Source organism: Gopherus evgoodei, chromosome 19 (assembly GCF_007399415.2).
Source record: "Gopherus evgoodei ecotype Sinaloan lineage chromosome 19, rGopEvg1_v1.p, whole genome shotgun sequence".
In the NCBI taxonomy this organism is placed as follows: domain Eukaryota; kingdom Metazoa; phylum Chordata; order Testudines; family Testudinidae; genus Gopherus; species Gopherus evgoodei.
This window is the reverse complement of record NC_044340.1, coordinates 5,440,200-5,466,636: the sequence shown is the minus strand read 5'-3', so window position 1 is coordinate 5,466,636 and position 26,437 is coordinate 5,440,200. Positions and strand designations below refer to the sequence as shown.

The 26,437-nt window shown below is 41.0% G+C and overlaps 1 protein-coding gene across 5 annotated transcripts in view; it reads left to right on the top strand.

Moving 5' to 3' along the window:
* Positions 1–26,437, top strand: part of CDON (cell adhesion associated, oncogene regulated) — a 94,391-nt gene that overhangs the window by 43,124 nt on the left and 24,830 nt on the right. For 4 of the 5 annotated variants that reach the window (XM_030538399.1, XM_030538403.1, XM_030538401.1 and 1 more), the window contains exons 4-14: positions 4,466–4,612; positions 4,902–5,045; positions 6,159–6,446; positions 7,762–8,031; positions 8,847–9,200; positions 13,003–13,295; positions 15,069–15,243; positions 16,813–16,941; positions 18,797–19,003; positions 19,871–20,052; positions 22,492–22,597. In XM_030538399.1, coding sequence (XP_030394259.1) covers positions 4,466–4,612; positions 4,902–5,045; positions 6,159–6,446; positions 7,762–8,031; positions 8,847–9,200; positions 13,003–13,295; positions 15,069–15,243; positions 16,813–16,941; positions 18,797–19,003; positions 19,871–20,052; positions 22,492–22,597 — 2,295 coding nt within the window. The remainder of the gene's footprint in view (positions 1–4,465; positions 4,613–4,901; positions 5,046–6,158; positions 6,447–7,761; positions 8,032–8,846; positions 9,201–13,002; positions 13,296–15,068; positions 15,244–16,812; positions 16,942–18,796; positions 19,004–19,870; positions 20,053–22,491; positions 22,598–26,437) is intronic. The other variant, XM_030538400.1, reaches the window with a different exon arrangement.

Sequence of the window (26,437 nt, the reverse complement as noted above, 5' to 3'; positions counted from 1 at the left end):
CTGAAGACGAAAGCAGCATGGTGTAGCTGCCGCCAAAGTGCCGCCGATCATGATCTTGGCTTCTTTTTTTTCCGCTGCTTGGGGTGGCAAAAACCTTCAAGCCGGCCTTGGCCAGATCGGAGCTAGATTGATAGCCAGAATGTTGGAGAAAAATACCCAAAATCCACATGCCCTGAGTGATTTCCTGAAAACAGTCTCTCTCTCTTGGCAGGGACATCAGTAAATCTCTGGTTCCCTCTTTTCCCTACTCTCAAAAAAGCCTCCATACCCTTCCTAATGCGACTAATGCCCCATATGTCCCTGGAACCATGTAAGGGCTTTTGTCCACATGCTGACCATTTCCTTCCTCCCAAACTCTTTGATTTTCTTGAATGCAAATCTTCCAAAGGTACGTTCTGAGGATGAATTTAAAACCACAGCGTTAATGGGAAATAAGCGTTCCATTTCTGAAAGTATTTGAAAACACACATACAAAATTTGACTGTGTGCTTAGAGGGAAAAGGAAATGTTCTCATAGATTGCTTTCTGCAACTATAGTCTTGATTTCCAGAAGCAAAAATCCTTTTGCCTTTTTTTCCTGTTACCCTCAGTAAAGCAGAGAGTCAATATCTTGTGAATCTTCTTTCTGTAAGCTGTGCACCGGATAAGGAATGAACAGATACTCTAACTCACACTAATAGCGGTTCCTACTATATGTAGTCACACTGAGACCTGGAAATAATGTTTCTAGTTACAGCTTTTATAATGCAAGGATCCCACAAACTTCTCCTCCAGGCAAAAGAATTTTCTAATGTAAACTCTTGTTGATCTGCCATGTCATTACAAAACCATACTCTCCTGGCTACATTTCTTGCTTTCGAATTTTGTGCGTTGAGGCCTGTGTTACATAAAGCGCTAACAAAAAGCCCTTTGCAATCTCTTTATTTTTAACAATTCACAGCAATATCTGCCTTACACAAAGCAACTGCTAGTAGTAAATGCAAGTGGAGTTCCCAAATGTGGTTTGTGTCAGTTCTGCGAATTCCTTTGGCTTTATTAAATGGGATTTCTTTTCTCAAATACTTGGACACTAGAACTGATTGGGAAACTAGGAGGGAGGGGAAGACAAAAGAATAATTCATGATTTCATTTTTTTCAAAAATGTCCGTTCCATTTTTTATCAATTTAGTTGGGTCAAAATCATCTGTCTTTAAATTCCTGTTTTCTTGGCTGTTTTTCCTCTCTTCTTATGTTCCGTTATCTAATCAATCTTTGCCGTGGTGGTTGATCTGTAAATTGCTTGATAATTAAAAAAGAAACATGAAGCAGTAGAGGGCTCATGGGCCAAGTTCATAAGAAAAAGATTATGTGCAGTTGAAGACAGTTTCCTCGGAGTATGGTTATGTCTGAATTGGGCCTTTGTCAGCCAAGATTTTGAGTAACGTCTTCTTAAGGATGCCCCATCTATGGAGCATGTCCAGAATCCCTGTGAGAGGAGAGTTTCTCATAATTGAGAAGACAAAGTGTTTTGGTAAAGTGCTGACCCATAACAAACCCCCCTCAAGAGACCTGTAAGGGTAATCGGCATAGACAAACTTCACAGGCTGTAAGCTTTGAACATAGAAGGCAGCAGGAAAAGAGCAACATGCATACTATACTTCACTACATGAGGGACTTAGGGTATGGCTACATTACAAGCCATACAGCTGCCACTGTGGTGTAGACACTTGCTACAGCAACAGAAGGGATTTTCCCATTGCTATAGTAAATCCACACCCTTGAGAGGTGGTAGGTAGGTCAAGAGAAGAATTCTTCTGTCAACCTAGAGGTGCCTACACAGGTACTAAAGCGACTTAGTTAAGACTACTTAGGGATGTGAATTTTTCACACCCCATAAGCAATAGCTAGTTTGACCTACTCTTTAGGTATAGACCAGGCCTAAGACAAGCTGTTTCTGGGTTTTTAGCAGCATTAAAAACAAAGTTGGAAGATGCTATAACTTGTAGGTTGAGGTTTTATATTTGACTCATTGTACAGGCAGTGAATGGCAGATGCTGCATTCCTCACTGATGTATTCATTGTCAGGTTATGTTTCTCCCAGAGTAATTAACTCCTTTTTGTATGCATAGAGCTTACAACGTAGCTGTTGTCCATGTACTATCAATTGCTTCCTGCCTTAAGTTCAGAACTAGTAATTGACACACTTAGTTCCTGGGTTGAGAGCCTCTCTGTTCCCTTATTTTTCATGAAGTAGGTCTGTGGAACTTACAAGAGGGCTACATTTTCAGTTTTTTCCATCCTTCAAGTGAAAACGCTTGTCTCTTCATGTAACAGAAGTTCAGATATCCATATCCTAGGTCTGGTATTGAGAACTACATTGTTAGGGTTGTCAATTAATTCACATAATTAACTCAAAAAATGAATCACATTTAATTGCACTGTTAAACAATAGAATACCAACTGAAATTAAATTTTTTTATCCTTTTCTAAATTTTCAAATATATTGATTTCAATTACAACACAGTGTACAGTGCTCACTTTATATTATTATTGATTACAAATATTTGCCTTGTAAAAATGATAAAAGAAATAGTATTTTTCAATTCACCTCATGCAAGTCTACTCAGTCCTACTTCTTGTTCAGCCAGTTGCTAAGACAAGCAAGTTTGTTTACATTTATGGGACAAAATGCTGCCCACTTCTTATTGACAATGTCATCTGAAAGTGAGAACAGGTGTTCGCATGGCACTTTTGTAGCCAGCATTGCAAGATACTTATGTGCCAGATATGCTCAACATTCGTATGCCCCTTCGTGCTTCTTCCGCTATTCCAGAGGACATGCTTCCATGCTGATGATGCTTGTTTAAAAAAAAAGAAGTGTTAATTAAATTTGTGACTGAACTCCTTGGGGGAGAATTGTATGTCTCCTGCTCTGTGTTTTACCTGCATTCTGCCATATATTTCATGTTAGAGCAATCCTGGATGATGACTCAGTACATGTTGTTCGTTTTAAGAACGCTTTCACTGCAGATTTGACAAAATGCAAAGAATATGCAAATGTGAGATTTCTAAAGATAGCTGCAGCACTTGACCGAAGGTTTAAGAATCTGAAGTGCCTTCCAAAATCAGAGAGGGATGGAAGGCGGAGCATGCTTTCAGAAGTCTTAAAAGAGCAACATTCTGATGTGGAAACTAAAGAACCAAACCACCAAAAAAGAAAATCAACCTTCTGCTGGTGGCATCTGACTCAGATGATGAAAATGAATATGCGTTGGTCTGCACTGCTTTCGATCGTTATTGAGCAGAACCTATCATCAGCATGGATGCTTGTCCTCTGGAATGGGGCTTGAAGCAGGAAGGGACATATGAATCTTTAGTGCATCTGGCACGTAAATATCTTGTGACACCGGATACAACAGTACCTTTTCTCACTTTCAGGTGACATTGTAAATGGGACGGGAGCAGCATTATCTCCTGCAAATGTAAACAAACTTGTTTGTCTGAGTGATTGGCTGAACAAGCAGTAGGGCTGAGTGGCCTTGTAGGTTCTAAAGTTTTACATTGTTTTATTTTTGAGTGCAGTAATTTTTTTGTACATAATTCTACACTGGTAAGTTCAACTTTCAGGATAAAGAGTGTGCTACATCAGCGGTTCTCAAACTTCATTTCACTGTAACTCCCTTCTGACAACAAAAATAACTACATGACACCAGGGAGGGGAACCGAAGACTGAGCCTGCCAGAGTTCTGTCACCCTGGGTGGGGGAGCCAAACCTGAAGCCTTTGTGTAATGGCCCATCCACTATTTCCCCATGCTTATCCTCCTGCCTCCCCCACAGTTCCTTACATCTCCTTGTCGGTTGCTGGAAATGGGCCATTCTCATTGCCGCTACAAACAGTTCTTTTTCTCTCCTGCTGATGATAGCTCACCTTAACTGATCATTCTCCTTATAGTGTGTATGGTAACACCCATTGTTTCATGTTCTGTGTGTGTGTGTGTAAAAAATATATATATACTTCCTACTGTATTTTCCACTGCATGCATCCGATGAAGTGGGCTGTAGCCCACGAACGCTTATGCTCAAATACATTTGTTAGTCTCTAAGGTGCCACAAGTACTCTTTACTCTTTCTTTTGTTTTTTACTGTGCAAATATTTGCAATAAAAATAATAGAGTGAGCATTGTACATGTATTCTGTGTGGTAATTGAAATAAATATATTTGACAATGTAGAAAACGTCCAAAAATATTTAAATAAATGATATTCTATTATTCTTTAACAGTGTGATTAATTGTGATTAATTTTTTTTGATCGCTTGACAGCCCTACATGAAATGTCACACTTCTTTACAGAGGAGTTCAGAGAAGCTGTCAAAAACAATATTCATTTGGATCAAAACCTGCTGTATTTGTAATCAGTAATTACTCTTTAACCCCACCTCCTCCAAAATCTACAATCCCACTTGCCTTTGTAAACTATCTTCCAGATCTTGATGATTTTGATACTTCAGTGAAACACATAGTTACAGCAGAAGAAGGAAGTGCTGCCTTCATTGGCTGTAAGGTACCAGAAAGTAACCCTAAAGCACAAGTTCGCTTTCGAGTACGGGGAAAATGGCTGGAACAATCAACAGGTGAGAGATTTTGTGACACTAATAACTAATATAAATAACCTGCCGCAAAAATACTGGTTGGAATCAGAACTGAGTGATATTCTAAAAAGTTGAAAACTCTTTATGCAATTTATTTTAGATACATCTATCTTAGTAAAGACATCCATTACAGGAATGAATTTTTGTCAGCAGAGTTATTAGTTCACAGCAATGTGTTTAATAAAACAAGGTGCTAGATAAATTGACTACAGAAATTTTTAAAACGGTTTCTTTGAAACTCATTTTAAACAATCCTTTTTCCCTTCCTCAGATAACTACCTAATTCTTCCATCTGGAAATCTGCAGATTTTGAATGTCTCTTTGGAGGATAAAGGCTCCTATAAATGTGCAGCATACAACCCAGTCACTCATGATCTCAAATTAGAACCCACTGGACATAAGCTCATAGTCAGCCGTGAGTATTTAGTATATCTACGAGGGTGGCTTAAAGGATAAAAGCTTCAAACTAAATTGATCCACCTTAAATTAGTATTTTTAATAAACTCTGCTAGATCTTAATGTCTTGCTATTCTGATGAGTGAAACTCTGTTCCTCTGCTATATGTAATCTAGCTAGCAAATGTCTGCAGAATACTTTTCATCTGATTTAACTGACTACGATTTTGTGACTTTAGGAAAAAATTAACCTAAAAAGATTCTGAGCATGAATATTTAATAGTCTAAAAATCTCTGGGTCTGCAATGTCTGTCTTGTCTGCATATGTTTTTGTAATGTATTTCATCAGTACAGTATAGGATAACTCCACTGTATAGACAGTCACCTATATTATCAACTTCATGCTCTCTTCAAACATGAGTTATCAAATACATGATCTGTGGTAAAATGCTCTCTTTCTGTTCTTTTTGCAAAAGGAGTAATTTTTTGCTGCTTACGGTTCGTTCTCTTATTAGCGTAAATGGTAGTGATGGGAACATTGGTGGAGGGGTAATGAACTCTTGCAAGAGTAAAACGCAGAGTTTATAGTAGCAGCATAGTGGGTGTGCACTGCTGTTGTGGGCAGGGATAGCTCAGTGGTTTGAGCATTGGTCTGCTAAACACGGGGTTGTGAGTTCAATCCTTGAGGGGGCCACTTAGGGATATGGGGCAAAATCAGTACTTGGACCTGCTAGTGAAGGGAGCAGACTGCACTCGAAGACCTTTCAGGGTCCCTTCCAGTTCTATGAGATAGGTATATCTCCAGATATTATATTATTTTATTTAGATGTAGGCTCAAATGCCAAAAAAGACTCTGCACTTAGCTGCTGGAAGGGGAATGCCCCACGTCCAATATCCACCACTCCAATTGATTTTGAGAGGGTGCCAGTGCAAGAGAGCCCCAACACGCTGTACTCAGCCATAAGGAAAATTTGTCCGCTATGTGAGTGAGTAAATCTGGTAACACACAGAACCTCAGGGCTTTGATAGAAAGGAGAGGGAACCACTAGAGGAAAAAGTATTTTAATAATCCAATGTTAAAAATGGATCGTTAAGGAGTTTATCTTTTGTGCATCCCTTTACTCTACTTCCAGGCACTTCTGCAGAAGGCTTTCGCATTCTTCACCCCACCGTTTCTCAGGCTTTGGCGGTACCTCAGCACAGTCCCCTAACTCTAGAGTGTGTTGTTAGTGGGTTGCCTGCATCTCATGTCCACTGGTTTAAGGATGGTCAGGATGCACTGACTGGAAGCAGGTGGAGACTGCTGCATTCTCATCTTGTGACTGACAGACTTGATACATTGGATGCTGGAAACTACTCCTGTGTGGTGGCAAATGAGTCTGGAATAGTGAAATATATAAATTATACAGTAACTATACTTGGTAAGAAATAGAGGAAGGAACTGAATTGTTTTTTATTTGCAAGTTTTATGTTGAAGACCATTTCTGTTTTTGTTGTATAGTAGCTCTTGACCCTAGGTTCCCTCATGCTCTTTCAACCTAGACAAGGACTGATGTATTTTAAAATTAAATTTACTTCATCAAAGAATTAAGATATGCTCTTAATAATTATATCACAATCTCTCCCTGCCTGTATCCCTTATGACTCATTATCCTCTTACCAAATTCTTTGTCCTTCTTTATTGTGTTAATCTATTTTGGTTTGTAAACTCCTTGGGACAAAACTAGTAATCTTGTTTGTCTGCAAAAATGCCATGCACACCTTCTAGGACTGGATGAATCACGTGCCACGGTAGGATTCATCTCCTTTCCTCGTTCATGGTAGTAACTAAACAAAAAGTTAGCTGGAAGGGGTGAGCATACTAAAATGTCCTCCTCACCCTTCCATCAGTATGTAGCTGGCTACTGCTGTGCCTCTGTATTTCCTTGCATTCCACTTTTTCTTTTGTAGCAATTCTTTCTGGGCACTGCATAACTTGAGATAGAATCAGTCTTGCAGCATCCTTAAATCATATTGAAGGAATCACCCTTTCATCTTTCTCACCCCCAACGTTCTTTTTATTACCTAAAATAGAAAAGTAGCTAAGGATGATCCTAGTGCTCATCTCCTGGAGATTAGCACACTTTTCTATACCTCGTGAGAGTGAAATAGAATTCTAGCAAAAGGCTACAATCTGGGCTTGCGTGTGTGTGGTTAATGAACAGTGTACCTCTGGCTGCAAGTCTTCTGGACGTTTGTCGTAGACGTTAATTTGTAAATAAAAAATATGAGCATTTTGTTTCTTCATGCTAGTTCTGTGTGGGATTTTCAAAACCACGCAGTCATTGATCGGGGTAAATGTGTTAGGGCTTAGATATGTGTATATTCCGGCCAAACAGTCTGAACGGTTTAAAAAAAAAAAAAGAAAAGTTTGTTTCATAAAGTAGAGATGCTGAGACAGAAAATAGTTTTTGTCAAAAAAAAAAGTTTTCCATTAAAGGAATCCTTTACTTTTGTAGTGTAAGCATGACTTTTCTGCACGGAAGGAAGAAACCAGTAAAATAAGGAGTGGTGAGCAAATGCCTTAGAAGCAAGTATTCATCTTTCACTAAGCTTAAGACATGACTAAGATTGGCCTTCATATGTGTGATAAGTTTGCATAATTTCATATTGTTGTTAAATGTGTGGTCTAGTAATTAGTTTCTGCTTAATTCCTGAAAGAGCAGCCTGCAGCATTTCACATTGTTTGTTTTATAGAATCTGCCTCAATTTCTAAAGGACTGCAGGATCAAACAGTGGCTGTGGGTGCAACTATACATTTCTCATGTGACATTCATGGAAACCCTGCTCCTAATCTTACCTGGTTCCATAATGCAGCTCCTATCCATCTGTCTCCACGACATCTGGTCACAGGAAACAGGTTGAGAATCAGTGGCATCACCAAGGAGGATTCTGGGTTGTACCAGTGTGTGGCAAACAATGGGATTGGTTTTATGCAATCCACTGGGAGACTTCAAATCCAGACAGGTATAGGAACATTTTTAACTATCCAAGAACTTAAACTAAAACCTTTTGCTTTTTCTGATACATATTTAGTTTTCTTGCCAAAAGATTTGGTTTATGTATTGACTGCGTCCATTTCTGACCACAGTAATCAGCAAATTATACGATTTATCCATCACTTGTTGAAGTATTTCATGGAGGAGTGGGAGCTATAACCCAGCTTCTTTCTTTCAAGGATCCAGAATTTAAAAGAAGGGGGGGAAAAAAAATCCCTTGCCTCAGATAGTTTTGCATGTTTCTCTTCTAGACAGTGTTGGCTTTTATGAAATTTTAGCCACGTTTTGACAGGAGGAATATTTGGAGAGCTGGAGGTATTTGGTGACTCAGTTGTATTGAATCTCAAACTTTTAAATCTAAATTTCAGGATTAAATCCAAGTGTAGCTAAACCTATTTTGAGTCTGATCATTGACTCTATTGTCCTAAATCATCTGAGTTGAATGGTTTCAGAGTCTATTGGAATTTGTCTGACAAATTCCAGACTTAAGGTTTGAGATTTTTGTTCTTGTACACCCCAAGTGCAGATTGAAGGTTAATATTGCATCTGCTTTCTCCAAACAAAAGTTTCAATACTGTTAATGGTTTTCAGTCCCTTCTTCAGTAAAGCAGTGAATTGGGGAATTACTAGCAACCAGAAAACTAAAGAACTGTATAAATGACAAATATTTGAATGTGTTCATTTTTGTACCATATTAACAGCTCATCTGTGCATTAGACAATAGATTCCATAGCACAGTGAATTAATTTTATGTATGAATTTTTTTTTTTTTTTTAAAAACAGGCAAAGGTTCCAAGCCGGTTATAGTTTCTTCACCAGCTAGTGCCAATGTGGTAGATGGTGGTGATGTTACATTGTCATGCAATGCCACTGGACTACCTGTTCCTGTAATCCGTTGGTACAACAGCCATGGACTTATTACCAGCCATCCCTCTCAGGTCCTACATTCAAAACCACGAAAATCTCCACAAACAAGAAGAGGCAGCACGATTTTAGAACCCGTCTACTTCACCATGTCTCGAGCGGGATCGAGCTCCCTATACATTCAGGCAGTTACTCCAGAGCATGCTGGGAAATACTCTTGTGAAGCAACAAATAAATACGGCTCAGCGCTGTCCGACGCATTTCTTACCGTTGGTAAGCTAACATCAGTGTTTCCATGAGCCTTTTTGATGTTTAACCTTTTCAATAATCTGGCATGTGCCTTATGTGGTGAAACATCTTTTTAGTGTCAAACAGGTCAGTTTATCAAAATCTGAATTAGAAATTAAGTGGCTATTTCCTGAAATGAGTTGGCCAGGTTCATAGTTTTTGCCCATCTCACCTGAGGCTAAAGCTTGTACCAGTGTGTCTCAATATTGTGGCACATCTTTGGGAAGGGGAGATGGCCATGTGGGGAAGCCCCATTTTGGAATTAGAGGAGTTAGTTCTCCAGTCTGATCCAATAAGGGACTTTTGACAAGCACTAAATTCACTTTACAATCTCTGCAGGCTTTTTTTTTAAAAAAAGTATGTTTAGAATCACATGCTGAAGTGTTGTGTAGTTGCAGCCCAGCATTCAGCCATAAAGACTATGGTTCAGTCACTAGGAAATTGGTGCACAGCAAAAACAGTGTTTGAAGAGTCAAGTAAATCTTCAGCTGTTCTCAGTAGCATGCACGCACACCCCACCACCATCACCAGGACCTTAACTGTGGGTAGATGAGAAATCTAAAAACAGACAATATAAAAGGCTTGATCTTGCAAAGGAAATACTGAGTGTTCATTGTTCTTAGAGGTGCTACTAGAAAGATTGTTCTTAAACTGAAGGCACAATATAAAAATCTTTATTTTTGTTATAATTTTATGTCATGTCCAAGATCACAAAAATATTAATTTTAAAAAGTTACCCTAACAAAAACAAGGGCAAAATTTTAAAAAGCACCCAAATGATTTAGGCGTATGTACATTTTCAAAAGAGACTTGCACTTAGGCTCGTAAGTTTTATTGAAAATCAATGGGGTTTAGCCTTCTAAGTGCCTTTTAAAATGGGACTGACGAGCCTAAATCCTATAGATGTGTTTGAAAAGTTTACCCTTAGTCGTGCTGTAGAATCGTCAAAACACATCCTAGGGAAAACAGAAAACCCCGTTAAAATGTGCTGAGCCAGAAAGCAAGTTAAAAACTATAGAAAATATATTGAATGCATAATTCACATAAAACATCATTTTATTTTTTTTAATTGCCTAATTTTTAAGCATTCTGGCTTCTGATACAACACTAGTAAATATGTCCTGAAATATATTAAAATCCTTTTTTAAAATATATTTTTCTACTTCCATCTTGATGTGTAGGTGGTTCTTTTTTTAGCAAGGGAGAAACTGACTATAATAGGGGTTTATATAAAAATTGACTACACTCAAAGTGTTATCAAATATATAACACAAAGTGAGTTTTTCCCTAAATGTTTCCAATTAGACTTGAGTAGATATTTTCCCCCTTGAATTAAATGTATATATCTGAAATGATGTTTTCTTAAAAAAATAAACAAAAAAAACCAAACTGAGAAAACAATCTCTCAATGTAGTTTTAATATTAAAAAAGCTCTCATTAACGGACCTCATAAACCCAAAATCAAACACAATTCTCAGAACTCATCCTGAATTGGAATAAAAATCCTGGCGCCATGTCTCAGCCTTATGAGAGTGAGTTCTACAAGTTAAATGTCACTTGTTTTTCAGTTTCAAATTCTTTGCATTGGCTTCTGATTGGCGTTCAAGTGACAGTAAAGGCACTGGTTTTGATCTGTTAACCTTTAAATGGGTTTGGAAGCTGGCTGCCTGAGAGCCATCACGATTCAAAGGACTATTGACTTAAATGCCAAAAGATATTTATATGCCATACGACTTTAATAAATCAGTTCTAATAGCAGAAGTCTCAAACTGATGTTGTTCTGCAGTCAGTTCAATCTACAGTAGGTTCAAGTGAACATGTCCAAGTTTTCAGCAGCACCTGGGTGATTTAGGAAGCTAACTCCGTGGCACATAGTGTCTTATGTCATTTAGATGTTTTGGAAAATGTTGCCCATCTTGAATAGTAACGCCTGTCTTGCAGTGCTGGTTGTAGGAGGCTGTCGTTGGGTATGTTATAGAACACCGACCACAAATCTCCGTGCTAACTTCCATTAAATGCTAGCTTATTTTGTGGGATTGCTAAAGAATTTCTTCCAAGGGTGCAGTGACTAAGAAGCTGAGGGCAAATTGTTAACCTGACTAGAGAGGTAGTGGAAGTACCCCACATTGCATCCTGAAATAGATGATACAGAAACCTTGACAAATCCTCTGGTGTAGGCACGTAAATCTGAACAGCCTTAATAAATATTACTGTCCTGTGGTGTCTAGCCACAAGTTAAATACAAATTGTTTGTCAATAGTTAACAACTAACCTTCAAGACTAGTGAAAGCAATAATGCCAGTAGGTCTACTCACACCAATCTAAACCACAGCTAATTCCCCACGTACTGCCGTCCAGTTCCCTGCTCCAACAGTCACCAAGTCAGATTGTGTACATCCAGAAATCCTTACTAGCCCATCACAGGAAAGTACGCCTTCCAACGCATCAGACGAACAGAACGTTGCAAACTTCAGTGTACAAAAGCAGAAAACTCAGATGAACAGAACGTTGAGTTTGATACTAATATGCAGCATGCATCACTTTCTCACTGGTTAATTTAGTGTACTAGATACAATTCAAGGGTGAGAATGTTGTCAGGCGTTTCTTCTGTTTTGAACAAGCTGATGTCGGGCCTTGAAGGCTTCCTCTTTGTGTTGCTTATGACTCCCATCCCCAAACTCTGCAGCATTCGTAAATAAACCAATGCTTGCTGAGAACATGGGCTTCAGTTAAAAAAAAAAAAAAAAAACCAACAACAAAAAACCCTTTCCCTTCCCCTTCAGCTTCCAAGAAGTGGCCAAAAATAGCAGCCACACTTGTTGGTATTTTAATGGAGGTTTGACGGAATCTAAGGTGGCCAGGCCAACACAGCTTATGCTTTACATTACCGAGGAATTTCTGTTTATTTTGTAAACGAAGTTCCCTTTATTCCCCTCCGCTTTCTGGACCCCAACACGTAACAGAAACTTACACAGATCTATATGAAAAAATGGGCAGGACTAAGAACATCTGGCAATCTAGCATTTCAGTGTGCAACCTCAGGAGCTGTCTCATTTCCCTCAGTGTTCTCACTTCAATATTTAAAGTTTGATGCTTGTCTTGATGCTAACCTCAGATGTCCAACCTGCCAGCCCATTGCTGCCTGGAATGTTGACAAGCTATGTATCAATTCCAGGATTCCCTAAGAGTATTTTTGTCTGTTATGCTTTCCAGTACTACTGACCTCATTTCAGCTAAAGCTGCGGGATGGCAGGAGGAGGCCCGTAGAGGGCTTTCAGAAATATGTTTAATATCACAAATAGCATATCTCATTCTTAGTAATATATTTTCAAATGAGTTGGCTGGGTTTCAGCTCTGTAACGTTCAATGTTAGTAGAAATTACTCTCAACTAAAACGTCACAAAGTGAGCTAAGAAAATGTCCTTAATGTAATTTTGTACATACTGTACAGTAAATTGTAATTGTACAGATCTGGTTTAATGCCTTTGAGTTGCTTCAAATTACTCTGTTTATGCTGGTAGAAGTGTAGTTACTTACTTTTCCATCTAAGTACATTGCTGCTACCTAATGTACCTGGTACATCAATTATAACACATCCACTGCTGTCGATCTGCCAGGTAGTACACCTTTAGAATGCTTATGTTCAATGAAATATTGCCCTGCTCTGTTACTGCATAGAAGATGCAGTAGAATCTAGGAGTGAAGGGCAGTAGTTCATTATTTTTTCCCAGTGCATGGAGCAAATAGACTTTGTCTTGTAGATATAACCAGTATTTTTCTTCTGCAGTTCCTTTTGAATCTAGTACAAAAACTGAAGAAGTCACTCCTATGGAGGTTGCCCAAAGTGATGAAGGCGATGGAGATTATGATACAGAAGTGGGGTTCTCAAATTTGTCTCCGACAAAGTTGCATCTTGATGCAGTTGCTACAGAAAAGACACCCAATGGGGCTTTGCCTCCCGAAGCCCCAATCATCCTCAGCCCTCCACAGACACTCAAGCCAGACATGTATAACCTGGTGTGGCGCTCTGGAAAGGATGGCGGCTTGCCCATCAATGCTTACTTCGTGAAATATCGCAAGGTACCTCTTCTTTGCAAGAAATAGGCATAACTCTCGAGCAGATAGTTTTAGGCTTCTCAAGGAACCTATCATTGTTACAGCAACATGGGTGTTAAGAGCTATGATATCAGCCCAGATTGAAATAAAATACAGTTGAACCACAGTTTTGCTGTGGAGACACAGGCAGTCTGTTTAGGGATGGTTTGAAATTAGGTGCTGCTTTTTCTGGGTTTAACTGGGCCTTGTTGAACAGAACTCAAGTTTTTATTTTCATTGTAGTACCATTATTGTATGTGTGGAATTGGACTCTGGTTGAGCATTATTCATACAACATTAGTAATTTTTAAAAAAATGCATTTCAAGTCAGTATGTCTGGTTCTGATCTCACTTGCACTGTGTAGTTTGAATAGAACTTTTGCAAGCAGTGAACTTCCTTGATTAGAATTAGAACCAAGCATCACATCGGACTAAATCTTAAATCAGACCTTTTTTTCTGAAGGGCTAAGTTACTCAGTTCATATTTTTATAAGTTTAAATCCTTGTTCTGAAGCAGAAATACTGCAAGATATTTTTGACCAGGCAAATCCAGGAAATCTCATGACAGCCAATTTAATTTATGAACCAAAGATAGTTGGTTCTGATAAGCACCAAAAGTTTTGAATACTTATGTGACCCTTTCAAATTTGTCCATCGCTAGCAATTATATTTTCTATATTAAGTGCTTTTATTTATGTATTTTTAGTAGACAGTTGATCATGGTTTTAAAAGCATCTATCTCTTTTATCATAAAAATTATTTAATTGATTTCCTCCTCTTCTACGATTTCTTTATAAAGCTTAGAAAGAAATGTCTCTTTTGAAGAAAGAATTTGAATCAAGGCCGTCAGTATAAACTTTAGTAATCCATAGCATTTAGAGCTCCCTTCCATGTTTTTATTAAAGTCTTATGTTGTTTAGCAGTTTATTTTTGATAGAATCTCTGCCTTTTTCTTTGGGATTTGGGGTAATGCTTTTCTCAGAAGGTCAGATATTAAGAAAAATCTTTCCTTTGCCTAATGGAACTGGTAAATTCACTGTAAAACAGAAAAAAGCAGGGGAGGGGGGAAGGAATATGTACACTAATAAAAACAAATCTCCAATCTTTCTGCTGATGTTTTCCAGCCTCTGGCGGTAACCAAGCAGATAAAACACCCCCCTCCCCTCTTTTGTGTTACTCATAACCAATAAACATGTAAAGATGCTTAAATTAATGGAAGGCTGGGATAGGATAGGGTAGTTGACTGTCACCTTTCTCAACTTGGGCTCTGCTTTAATCCAGAGAGGCACACACCATCTAATGGTTGCTAGGTATTCTGCTTGAAATCATTTGTCCTCATTCTGTTTCCTCAGGCACAAACATTTGCAGTAAATATCTATTGCAATATGTACTAATTAGCATTGTTAGCTGTCTCAACTGAGTGGCAGTGAGCTAAATTAATGTGGAGACTGAATTCTCTCAAACCTTAATATGGAGGGGTCCTGTAGGTGAGGGTTTAGATTTGTTGCAGAAACATGGTTTAGAAGCTCACAGAGCTGCCGCTTGTGCTTTACCTGCTGTGTGGATAAAAGACTTGGATTTCCAGGGCTGTCACTGACAACTAAGTAAAGCCCATTGAACATAAATAGACATTTTTGGCATTTTTATATAATGTCCAGAAAACCAGCTCAGCTGGAGAAGTATTGATATTTTTCCACATCTAAACTTGAAGTCATGGTTTGTCTTGCTCTTAGCATCTTGTGATTCCCTCTTGCACAGCTGGATGATGGTGTCAGTGTCATGGGAAGCTGGCATACAGTTCGTGTTCCTGGAAGTGAAAATGAGCTGCTTCTCTCAGAACTAGAGCCCTCCAGCCTCTATGAAGTTCTGATGGTAGCGAGGAGTGCTGCTGGTGAAGGCCAGCCTGCCATGCTTACATTTCGCACCAGCAAAGGTAGGTGCTGTGTTTCCTGTATGCAAAGTTATCGCCAAAACATTCCTGTAATTTAAGTTGGCTGTGGCTTGTCTATAAAGCTATTTGTGGAAACAGTGGTTGAATGTAGTATCAAAGGAAGCGCCTATCACAACTAAGGCGGTTGGTAAATGGAGTCTAGCTGTAAGGCAAATTCTGATGGTGTAGTACCATAGCGGTATGCTGAGAGGATTCTTGTTAGTAAAAGACAGCAGACTCTCAATTGTCATGCTGTTTGTGGTGATTATTTGCATCTCAATTCATGAAACAAACGACAAGGGCAACTACACTATATGTGGACTCTTAGGACTAATCTACGTGGAAGTGCTACAGCGATGCTGCTGTACCAGTGTAGTTGTGACGCTGTAGCGCATCTGGTGAAGACACTCCATGCCGCTAGGGGGGGAGCTCTCCCATTGTCACAATAAAGCCACCTCTGAGCGGCAGTAGCTATGTCGGCAGGAGACGCTCTCCTGCTGACATAACGCTGTCCACACGGGTGTTTAGATAAGTGTAATTTATGTTGCTCTGGGGGTGGCTTATTCACACCTCTGAGCAAGATAACTTAAACCAACATAAGTGGTAGTGTGTACAAGCCCTTACTGAAAGTAGCCTCGCTAAAGTCAGAAGGCAGCCAGGCCCCGGTCAGCCTTTTCCACATAACACTTAGAGAAGTTGAATCCTGACTGGTCCTTCCATTCTGAGTATCCTCACCCAAATGAATAAAGCTGCTTCAGTCCTGACCTGTGAAACCCCTGTGTAAAAAAAGCTTGGCCTTTCCTGTGCAGAAACTTCCAGTGCACATTAGTGTGCTAGTTTTGTAGTGCGCTCTGTATTGAGAACATTAACCCAGTTCTCATTTCCAACTTAAGAGGATTTTGAGTTCAGGTTTAAACTGGCCATTAAATGTTTGAATGACCATATATAATCCACTCTAATTCTTTGCATTAGTAACATTTTAAGCAAACAATTGGTCATATATAATACAAGAACTGGCTGTATTAAAAATTTAGACATTCTAGTGGTTTATTTCCAGGAGGAGGCAGCCATATGCTATGAACACTAGTATCAGTTTTTAATTGCCAGTTTTGGGGCTTCATTAGATATTGCCGCATTGTTGCTAGAGTACTTTCAACATGACTCCTTTACCAATGTTGGTGATTCCAGTGTACTGAGGGGCATGATTTGGGGGAAGCCAATGTAACGGGTGTTGAACTCACAGCAGAAATCTTGGGTGGGGCTAGTGCATATCGTGCTTTATAGCTGTGCAGTTACTATGGAGGTTACTCCAGCCTGAGACTTGTGCAGTGATTCTGCAGGTTGACATGGAGAATTCTCTTCTCCTTCAGCCCCTGAGGAACTACCTAGTGCACAGCTAGCCTGGCTGGGAATTGGAGCTAGGTTTAGTGCCAGCTGCACCACAGTTCAAGTTGCTGTCTTGTGTAAAAGCAATGGGAGGGGGCATACTGTAAGGATGCAGTGAACAGATCTTTTTCCGGCAATGTCTTCTGCAGTCGCTGAGTTATTTGTCATATCTCAAACTTGTTTTAGAAAGAACATCCTCCTCAAAAAACACTCAGCCCCCATCTCCCCCACATGGCATTCCTAAACATCCTGTCATTCAGGAAGGGACAAATAACTTTGGGGTGGTCCTTCCAGACCTGTCTCGACACAGTGGAGGTAGGTGAATGGACCGTCTCCAATTCACGTTAGATGTTACAATATAAAACGAGATGCATTGAAGCTAATTTCTCAAGTGCTTATAATTGTACTTCTGTGTCGTGTGTCTCTGTTTATTCCTTAGGTCTGTCTTTCTGTTGCAGGTCTTCCTCTTGTGAATGATCCGTTAGCAAAGCTCAGATATAAGTGACTTCAAACTACCAGATTTTTTATGCTTGCATGCATTTTTAGGGGAAAGGATCAGATTATTCATGCTTTTAAGAGTGTTAACTAAAAGGTTCATCCCAGTCAGTGAAGCAGTGTATTAAGTAGTTACCTTGATTCATCCAGTCATTTGTTGTGACTTGCAGTAATTATTTATGAATCTTCAAAATGCAGTGCCTGTCTTGCATAAGAGTGTAATTTATACACTGAGATGTCCTTAAATGGATGTCCCATCCAGTGAATTTGATATTTAAAGGGACGCTTCCCTTGAAATTTAATCAGTTTCTAAAAATGAGTTGAATAGTTTGCCCTGCTTGACCCCTAATCTCACTGCCAATTTTGATAATTTACAGGGACTTTTTTCTTATGTTTGTGGTCTTCTCTCCTCTCTGACTTTTTGTGAAAGACCAGCAAGAACAGGAGCAACAAATTATACAGAGGAAACTGAAGGTGACAATACACAAAGGTGCTATCAGATGCACAAATTCAGTGTCTTTTCTGTAGTTTATCAGTGATAGACAAACTGGATATTGTAAAAATAAGTAATTCATTTTCCAACAGGTGTGATTTTTAAGCTGAAAATGTCCCTTTAAATATCTTACTGCTAAATGTGTCAGTCTTCCTGCAGTGCACTAAGGCTTGTTTGCAGAGATCATTGTCAAAGCGAGGGTAAATAACATGAGCACAAAAGGTAAAATTTTCAAAGGCACCCACGTCCAATTTTCAAAAGTGACTAAGGCTGCTAAGTGCATATGTCAATTTTGTAAATGAGATTTAGCCTCCTAACTCCCTGCAGCACTTTTGAAAATGTTACCCAAATAGACTGAAAACGAGTTTAAGAATTTTAAAATCCAGTTAGTGCCAGATAACCTATTGCCTTTCTGTTCCTTATTAAATACCTTCCTCCCTCTGTGGCACTTGTGGTTTAACAATGTGTATAAACCAGTGCAGTGAAGACTTAACCATTCTGACTGATGAGACATCTTATAACCAGATTGCTAACACCACCTCTTTCCATTTTCTCTGTTCCCACTGCTGTCTGTAACTTCAAGTGAGTTCAGTAAGTATTGATATCCTTTCTTACATGCTTGGTTTGCTCTTGTTTGTTCTAAATTATGCTTAAGCAATTCAGTGCTTAGTAGTATTTATGGATCAGGTGGTTTGTTTTTTTTTTTTTCCATGGTTCTGGGAATTTCAGTTCAAATTTTTTATTCTCACCAAACCAACCTGCTGCTGTTGTATATGCTCCTTTTGTTGTAGTCCCAAGGAAGAGGTAGGGTTTAGTGTATTAGCACATCTCTTTCAGTTCTGTTGAGTAAAGAACATAGCTCCATGTTTTCTGGTTATTTAAGAACTTTTTTTTGCACTCCCATAGTTCAGCTGCATTGGTCTGATGCAGCGTAATCACTGATGTTAGAAATGGCTGTGTTCACATCCATAACTAAGTTTTCATACACAGTTTAAGACTTTTTAGTACTAGGCTTCTTCCCAGCTCTTAAAGATAAAAGGAGGAGGATTTAAAAATCTCCATGTTTGAAACACTTGGTCTAACTTAATTGATTAAACTAATCATAAGTGTGCTCTGTAGAGAATAGAGGTCCATGTTTCTCATCTAACTCCTGTGTACATCTTTCTTAATTTCCCATTTCAGTTCCAGAAGCTCCAGATCGCCCTGCTATCTCCACAGCTTCCGAGACCTCTGTCTATGTCACATGGATCCCACGTGCAAATGGTGGCTCCCCCATCACTGCCTTTAAAGTCGAGTACAAGCGTATGAGCCGAAACAGTGATTGGCTAATTGCAGCCGATAGCATCTCTCCTTCTAAACTGTCAGTGGAAGTTCGCAACTTAGAGCCAGGTATTAAAACTCTTTCGCTGCCTTTAGGATTTTTAGTTCCACATTCTTTTTCTTTTAGATGATGATTTTCTCATGAGGAGAAGTATTTCTTATTTCTGGTCATGCCCTTCAGCAGCTAAAATAACAGACTCATTAAGAATACTAAACACGATTAAAAACACAGATTTTATCTGTAATTTCTGTCTCAGGTTAGGAATTTTGTTTCTTTAATTGAAGTTGGCTTTTAGCTCTCTAAGAAGGAAACAGTCCTCTCACCCCCCCCATTCAATTTTTATTGATGTTTGTTGTTTGTGTACATTTTCTTTCAACCTCTCCCTGCTTAATTGTCATTTCTGGTAAATACTAAATCTAGGTTATGATTGCGATGTGCTTCTCTGCAGCCATTCCATTTGTTTTTCATTGGGCTGGGAAACAAGAGAACAAATATACTAACTGTTTTGATGAGACAGAAGTTAGGGGCACTTCAGAAATAGACAAAGAAGGACCGTGGTCCATGACATCTAGATATGCACGCAACTAGTCTTGAGGGATATACTCCCATAATCTTAATTGGACATCCCTGCTCTAGGAGGGGGAAAATAGCATTTCCTTGCCTTTCTCATGGGTGAAAATTTCTTTCCAGTCCAATTATCTGACTAGCTTTTCACCACTGCACGAGAGCAGGTTCTGTCACAGTTGAGCATCTAAAACTATTAGAGAGACATCATTGATGGCAAGTAATTTTCTTTTTGAATCCCAAGAAATCAATTTAGAACTAATTCCACTATGATCGGGTCTTATCTCAGGTTTTTTAAATCATTTGAACCCTTTTTCTAGTGCTTGGGCATTTTTATCTTGCCCCCTAATTTTATCTTTTGCCTTTGAAAGGAGCAACGTACAAATTCCGTGTGATTGCTGTTAACAATTACGGAGATAGTCCACGAAGCTCACCGTCTCGGCCATATCAAGTTGCTGGCTTTACCAACCGTTTTTCCAACCGCCCAATCACAGGACCTCACATTGCCTACACTGAGGCAGTCAGCGACACTCAGATCATGTTAAAATGGACTGTGAGTACACTTTCTTTCTGTTCTTTTCTCCTTCTATAGACTAATTCTTACTGATTTGGCAGTTAGAAATCTTTTAAAAGTGAAGGATCAAGAACAACACACTCAAGCTAGCAATGTAGTTGTTTTCCTCACTACTGAATGGTGGTATTAAGAAATTCATGGTTGGCTCCATCCCATGAACCATATCAATCTACTCATTTTTTCCTATATTGTAAGATTTAAAATCTAGAAACCCGAGTTGTTGCTGTACTTCTGATACTGTTTAGTAGTGGATGTTGATTAACAGCAACTTTGACTCCTCCAAACAGCTCAGAAGTGTTATTTGATAATAGATCCTGTTTTAGTTTGAGTCTTTGAAAAGAATCCACCATTGTATTATGCACACTCTAAGAAGTCTTAACCAAGCCTCAAAATCATATTCTCTGAGAATTTTCAGTAGGCTACATCTGAAGAGGAAGTGTATCCAATAAATATTCCATATTGCAAAAACATTCCACTCCTTTCCTCTGTAACTCCGTCTTTCATAAACAAATATTTTGAAGTCCTTATTGAAATCCACCATACCATTAGTTTTCTGCTTTCTAGTACACTGAATTAACCAGTGAGAAAGTGATGCATGCTGCATATTAGTATCAAAACTCAACGTTCTGTTCGTCTGAGTTTTCTGCTTTTGTACACTGATGTTTGCAACCATGGTGCACCAGGAGGGTAATTTCTAAACTCCACAGAATTCGCAGTTCTACAGTTTGTCTGAACAATTCAACCTTGAAAGAGGAAAATAATCGTCAGTAATAAACTGAAGAAACTTTAGTCTAAAATGTCTGAGGACTACATAAGAGTGTTTTTACAGAATTCTCTATTGGCAGAATGTTAAGTTTGAACTCAAAGGTTAGGAAATACCGACTGTGTCTGCACTACAGGGTCAGTGCCAGCATACGCATGTCAGCATAGCCAAACTGGCGTAGCCTCCTAGTGTAGATGCGACCTACACGACAGAAGGAGTTTTTCTGCTGGTATAGGAATAACATTAGCTATGTTGACAGGAGCACTCTTTTGTTGCCATAACTGCATCTGCACTGGGGATTTTGTCACCACAGCCATGCTGGTTGGACGTGGGTTTTTTCACACCTCTGATTGACATAGCTATGCTGATACCAGTTTTAAGTGTAGCCTAAGCCAGTCAATTTAACCCGAGTTAAAGTTGCATGGACAACCTTAACTCTGCACCCTGTGCCTCACAGCAGTCTTCAGCTGCATGACTACATACTATGTCCGAAATTATATAATTCTTGTAATAGCGTTTCTTTTCTTTTCATCGGTCATAAATTTTTTGGGTCCAGTATAGCTTTGACTTAAAATAAAATCTTCAAATGAGAATAAATCCCATTTTGAAAAAGGGATATAGGAAGGTGTCCAGAGCTCCCTGCTGTGGACCCCTTCTGGGCTCTTAAGAACTGCAGTCTATCCTCAGCCCATCAGCAGGGCTTTCCCCAGTCACATCTGCATTCACTGCAATATGTTTGACTAGATTTTTCACAGTGCAGTTAATTTAGCTCCATATACATGCAAAGTAGATCCTTCAGTTCACACCATGAAACCTGATAAAGAAATCTGTGCACTCTCAGTTTGATTTTTGAAAGGCTTATTGCTCTGTCAAATCAAATACAATTTTCTTAAGCATAGATGCTGACTCCATGGGTGTTCTGGGGCTGGAGCACCCACAGGAAAAAAAATAAAGGGTGCTCAGCATCCATTGGTGGGTCCTGCCCACCGGCGGTCCCTGCCTATCAGCTCCTGCCCCCCAGCATCTCCCGCCTGCCGAGGATCAGCTGTTTAGTAGCGGGCAGGAGGCACTGAGGTGAGGGGTAGGTGATCAGTGGAAAGGATGAGGTGGAGCGAGAGTGGGGAGTGCTCAGGGGAGGGGGCAGAATGGGGCAGGAAGAGGTGGAGCAGAAAGATTTGGAGCGGTGGTCGAACAACCCCTGGGAGATCGGAAAGTCAGCGCCTCTCTTCTTAAGCACTGAAAGCACTGACTTACACTGAGGCCTGTTTTCAACTTTCAAACCACAGTTGTTTCAGCTGTTCAGAAAGATTGCAAGATTTTTTTTTTCAGTGGGAAGGATGTGTTTCACTCTCCTTGTGAACTGCTAAGTCAAAGACACTAAGAAATTTGTGCAGAAATTCTCAGCCAAAATGGAAGTTTCAGACAGCAACTGGTGACTGACAGGGGATTAGAATGGAAACTGTTACATCATCTGAACTACAATGGTTTCTTCTACTACTTCTACCTAACTTAAGACCACTCTTTCTTGAAAATATTTCTGGTCTCTTCCTGAATGAAGTAAATTTATTTCTGCCATGATGTTGTTGAAACATAATCAGGTATTTTAATTTTAAATAGATTTATCCTTTAATGTACTATTTTATTCTCTTTTCCAGTATATTACTTCAAGCAACAACAATACCCCCATCCAAGGATTTTATATCTATTACCGGCCAACTGACAGTGACAATGATAGTGATTACAAGAGAGAGATTGTAGAAGGTATGATGTGGCGTATGCATTATCAGAGGCAGTATGCCAGATATTTGTTGGGGAAGACAGTCATGTAACCATAATGGCTGTGTTTACATAAAATCTGAACTACTTTAACCAAACAAATTCAGTCTAAATAATATATTCACTAGCAGTAGAGATCTTAACTGTTTAGCACCAAATTCTGCCCCCGCATGAATTTTTCTTCCATCCATAGTTCAAACTTAATAGATTTTAAATTCCTCTTTTAAATTGTTCCAGCTGCATCATTGCAAGACCTAAATGCAGATGCACTTAAACCAGTTTAGCCTAATCCACTAATTTACTAAAATAAAACAAACTGGCATAAATGAGATTTAAACCAGTTTACCTACATCTAACAATTAGGGGTTTCCACTGGTGTAATTAAGTGGCTTTCAGATTGTTTCACTGGTGCGAGTTTTCTGAGATAAATAAACCTGTAGTTCTTCAAGTGATGGTTCCGATATGTATTCCACATGTGGGTACGTATGCACACCATGCACCCAAGTCTGGAATTTCTTCCAAGCAGCGTCCGTTGACCCGCACATGCACAGTAACTCTTGTGCTCCTGACCGAGGGTGTAAGAGGCAAAGCAGGTTAGTGCCTCTCCAGTTCCTTCTTACCACTGCATAGCTTGAGGCAGAATCGTGTCCTCCTTTGCTGTTGCAGAACCTGGAAAAATTATAAATTTATAAATAGTTTCTCTCAGCCTAGAAACTTTAGTTAGTGTATAGTTTAGTTTAGAATAGAATAGAATAGAATACTCCCCCGCCACCCCTCCCTGGTTACGGGACTAGGTGCAAGGTCCATGGATTCAAGAACTGTCTCTCCTGTCCTCGCTCCTTCTCCATCAGCGATGAGTATCACTGGTGCCTGCACTGTCTGAGTGATGCACATTTCTGCGAAGTGCAGTATTTGTAAATCCTTCCTACTCAGAACTAGAGAACTCCATGAGCTCTGACTGAAAATGTTCTTGATGGAAGAGGTTGAGGCCCCACTCCAACCTGGGCCCAGGAGCCCCTGCTATACATCTGCCTCTGCCAACCAGCAAAGCTCCTCCAAACATGACCCTTGGAGCAGAGCCCTTAACATTGAAGCCCAAGGACTCATCACACAAGGCTCCCCATGTGAGTAAGAGACACTTGCATGGGCATAAGGACAGATCCCTGCAGCAGATTGTCCAGCAAAAATGTGTTTCCTCCCCAGACTGGTCCAGGTCGGGTGAGATGTCGCATATGGAACCCGCGGAACCAGCTCAACCCCCAAGTTGGAGCGTAAGGTGCAGAAAAAGAGCAATCTGGCAGTGACAACGGTATCAGGGGTGGGAAGATAGTCACTTGCCAGTCCCGTCAATGAGTGCAAGTCTAGATTCGTCGTTGCTACCACCTTATCTATCCAAAGACCATCTGGCTGCATCATATGTAATGGGTCCTTCAGTTGTCAACATTGGAACTCCTCGGACTCTGGGCCGTACGGAGACCTTTTTTAACACTGGAGGATATCTTCTCCTCTGCCCACAATCTCCACTCCTTTTGATCCCTGTCCACCTGACAGATATCCTTACTCCAGAGGAGGAGCAGTTACCATTGTCTCGAGAGAGGTCCCATCTCCATCCATCGGGCAGGAGCACTTTGGTACTGATAGTACCGCTGCTGCCAACGGAACAATCCCTGGAATCAGAGGATATAGCTGCACCAGTATCTCTGGGAGGGTACAGTAGCCCTGATGCATCTGAGGCATTATCATCCCTCCAGTTATGATCCACCTCCACCCCCCAGGGACCCCTGATATTGATTCCCATAGGGGCCTATGCATTTGGAGCTCTTGAGACCGCTGTGGCAGGCGCCCTGGACACCTCTCAGGAGTCATTCCACTTCTCCTCCTCCCATCAGCTGATGCCTTCAGTGTATGAGAAGGAAGAACCAGAACTGGTTCCAATGGGGGCCTCCTCATTTTCCCTGGAGGAGGCCATCACCCCTTTGTTGCCCTCTCTGCCGGATGACCATCAGCAACATCAGGGGTTGTGGCAAAGGATCACTAATGATCTCCAAAACCTGCTAGATGAGGTCCAGGGACCCTTGACATCCACTCCTCGACATTTTTGCAACCACAGGAACTAACCAGAGTGGCCCTTCCAATCAATGAGGCCATATTAGAACTGGCCAGAGCAGTCTGGCACACACGCCAGCAATTTGTGCCCCTACGCCAAAAAGAGCCAAAAGATGTTTTGTGCTGGCCAGAGGGGGCTGATTTCATGTTTTCCTATCCTGCTCCTAATTCATTGGTGGTACAGATGGCTACAGAGATAGCTCAGCCACACTAACAAAAAATCTATTCCGACAGATAAAAGGTCAAAGACACTGGACCTCCTGGGTAGGACGGTTTTCTCTTCTGCAGCCCTCCAATTTTGTTGCGATAATTACCAAGTTTTGTTAGCAAAATATGATTTTAACACCCAGACCAGGCTCACAGAATTTAAAGATAAAGTCCCCATGGAACACCAAGCCCAGTCCCAGTCTTCTCTGGGCAATGGGAGGTTGGTAGGAAAGGTGGCTTCCCAGGCTGTGGTAAATGCTGCAGGTATAGCATCCAGATCTCAGGCCACAAGACTGGTCATGCGAAGGGATTCGTGGCTCCATTCTTCAGGCTTCCCAAGGGAGGGCCAACATACTATCCAAGACTTCCCTGTTCAGGAAATCCTGACCCAAAGCAGGAAGGATTCTACTAGGCTCTGCTACCTGGCTAAATGGCAGCGATTTTTGGCCTGGGCACATCGCCACCAGCATCCCCTTGATACTGTAGGCATTTCAGACTGTATTCTCTTCTTAAAGCCTTCAGTTCACTGCGAGTACACCTACCAGCAGTTAATGCCTTCCTCTCCCTGGTGCAAGGATGGTCTGTCTTCACACAGTTGACCACAGTTTGATTTATGAAGGTCTCGATCAGGACCTTCTCACCAGACATTAACCCTGTGCCTCAATGGTACCTTAATCCTATCTTTTCAACACTCAGAGGTCCACCCAGGGCCAGTGCAACCATTTAGGCGGACTAGGCGGTTGCCTAGGGCACCAAGATTTGGGGGTGCCAAAAAGCGGTGCCCCCCAATTTTTTTTAAAATGGTTGAGCAGCCGCTGCTGCTGGGACAGAGAAGCTGCTGCCGGGAGCCCAGGGTGTCCCCGGGGTCAGCGCGCAGCCACGGTAGCCGGCAGCCCGGGGGTCCCCTGGGTCAGCGCGCGGCAGCTGGCAGCCCGGGGTTCCCCTGGATCAGGGCGCCGCCGCGGCAGCCAGCAGCCCAGGACCCCCCCTGCGTCAGGACGCCGCTGCGGCAGCCCAGAGGTTCAGGCTGCCCACGGCACGCTGACCCAGGGGAATCCCTGGGCTGCAGGCAGAGGTTCAGAATCCCTCTCCCTCCCAGAGCAGAGGCTCCAGCCTATGCCATTTTCCTCGTTGCCGAGAGGGGTGCCGGCGGCTGGGCAGAGCTGCGCAGCTCTGCTTAGGGCACGTGGCAGGAGCCATGCAAGGGCAGAGCGACACTAGGGCTTCTGGAGGAAAGTGGGGGCTACCCTCGGCTTAGCCTCCACATCAGCCCCAGTGAGGGGCATGGAGAAGAAAAGAGCCTCAGCCGTGGTCTGGTGGAGTGGAGGAAGAAAGAGGACCCCGATGCTCATGCGTTGGGCAAGGTAAGCAAGTGTTTCCCCATAGCTTGGCCTCAGGTGCCTGTGCTCCTGCCCCCTTGGTCTTTGGCTGGTCCCTGCTGCTGCTCCCCTTGTGCCTGGATGGCTGGAGAGAACAGCAGCCTGCAGAGCTGAGCTGCCCCAGTGCCCCCAG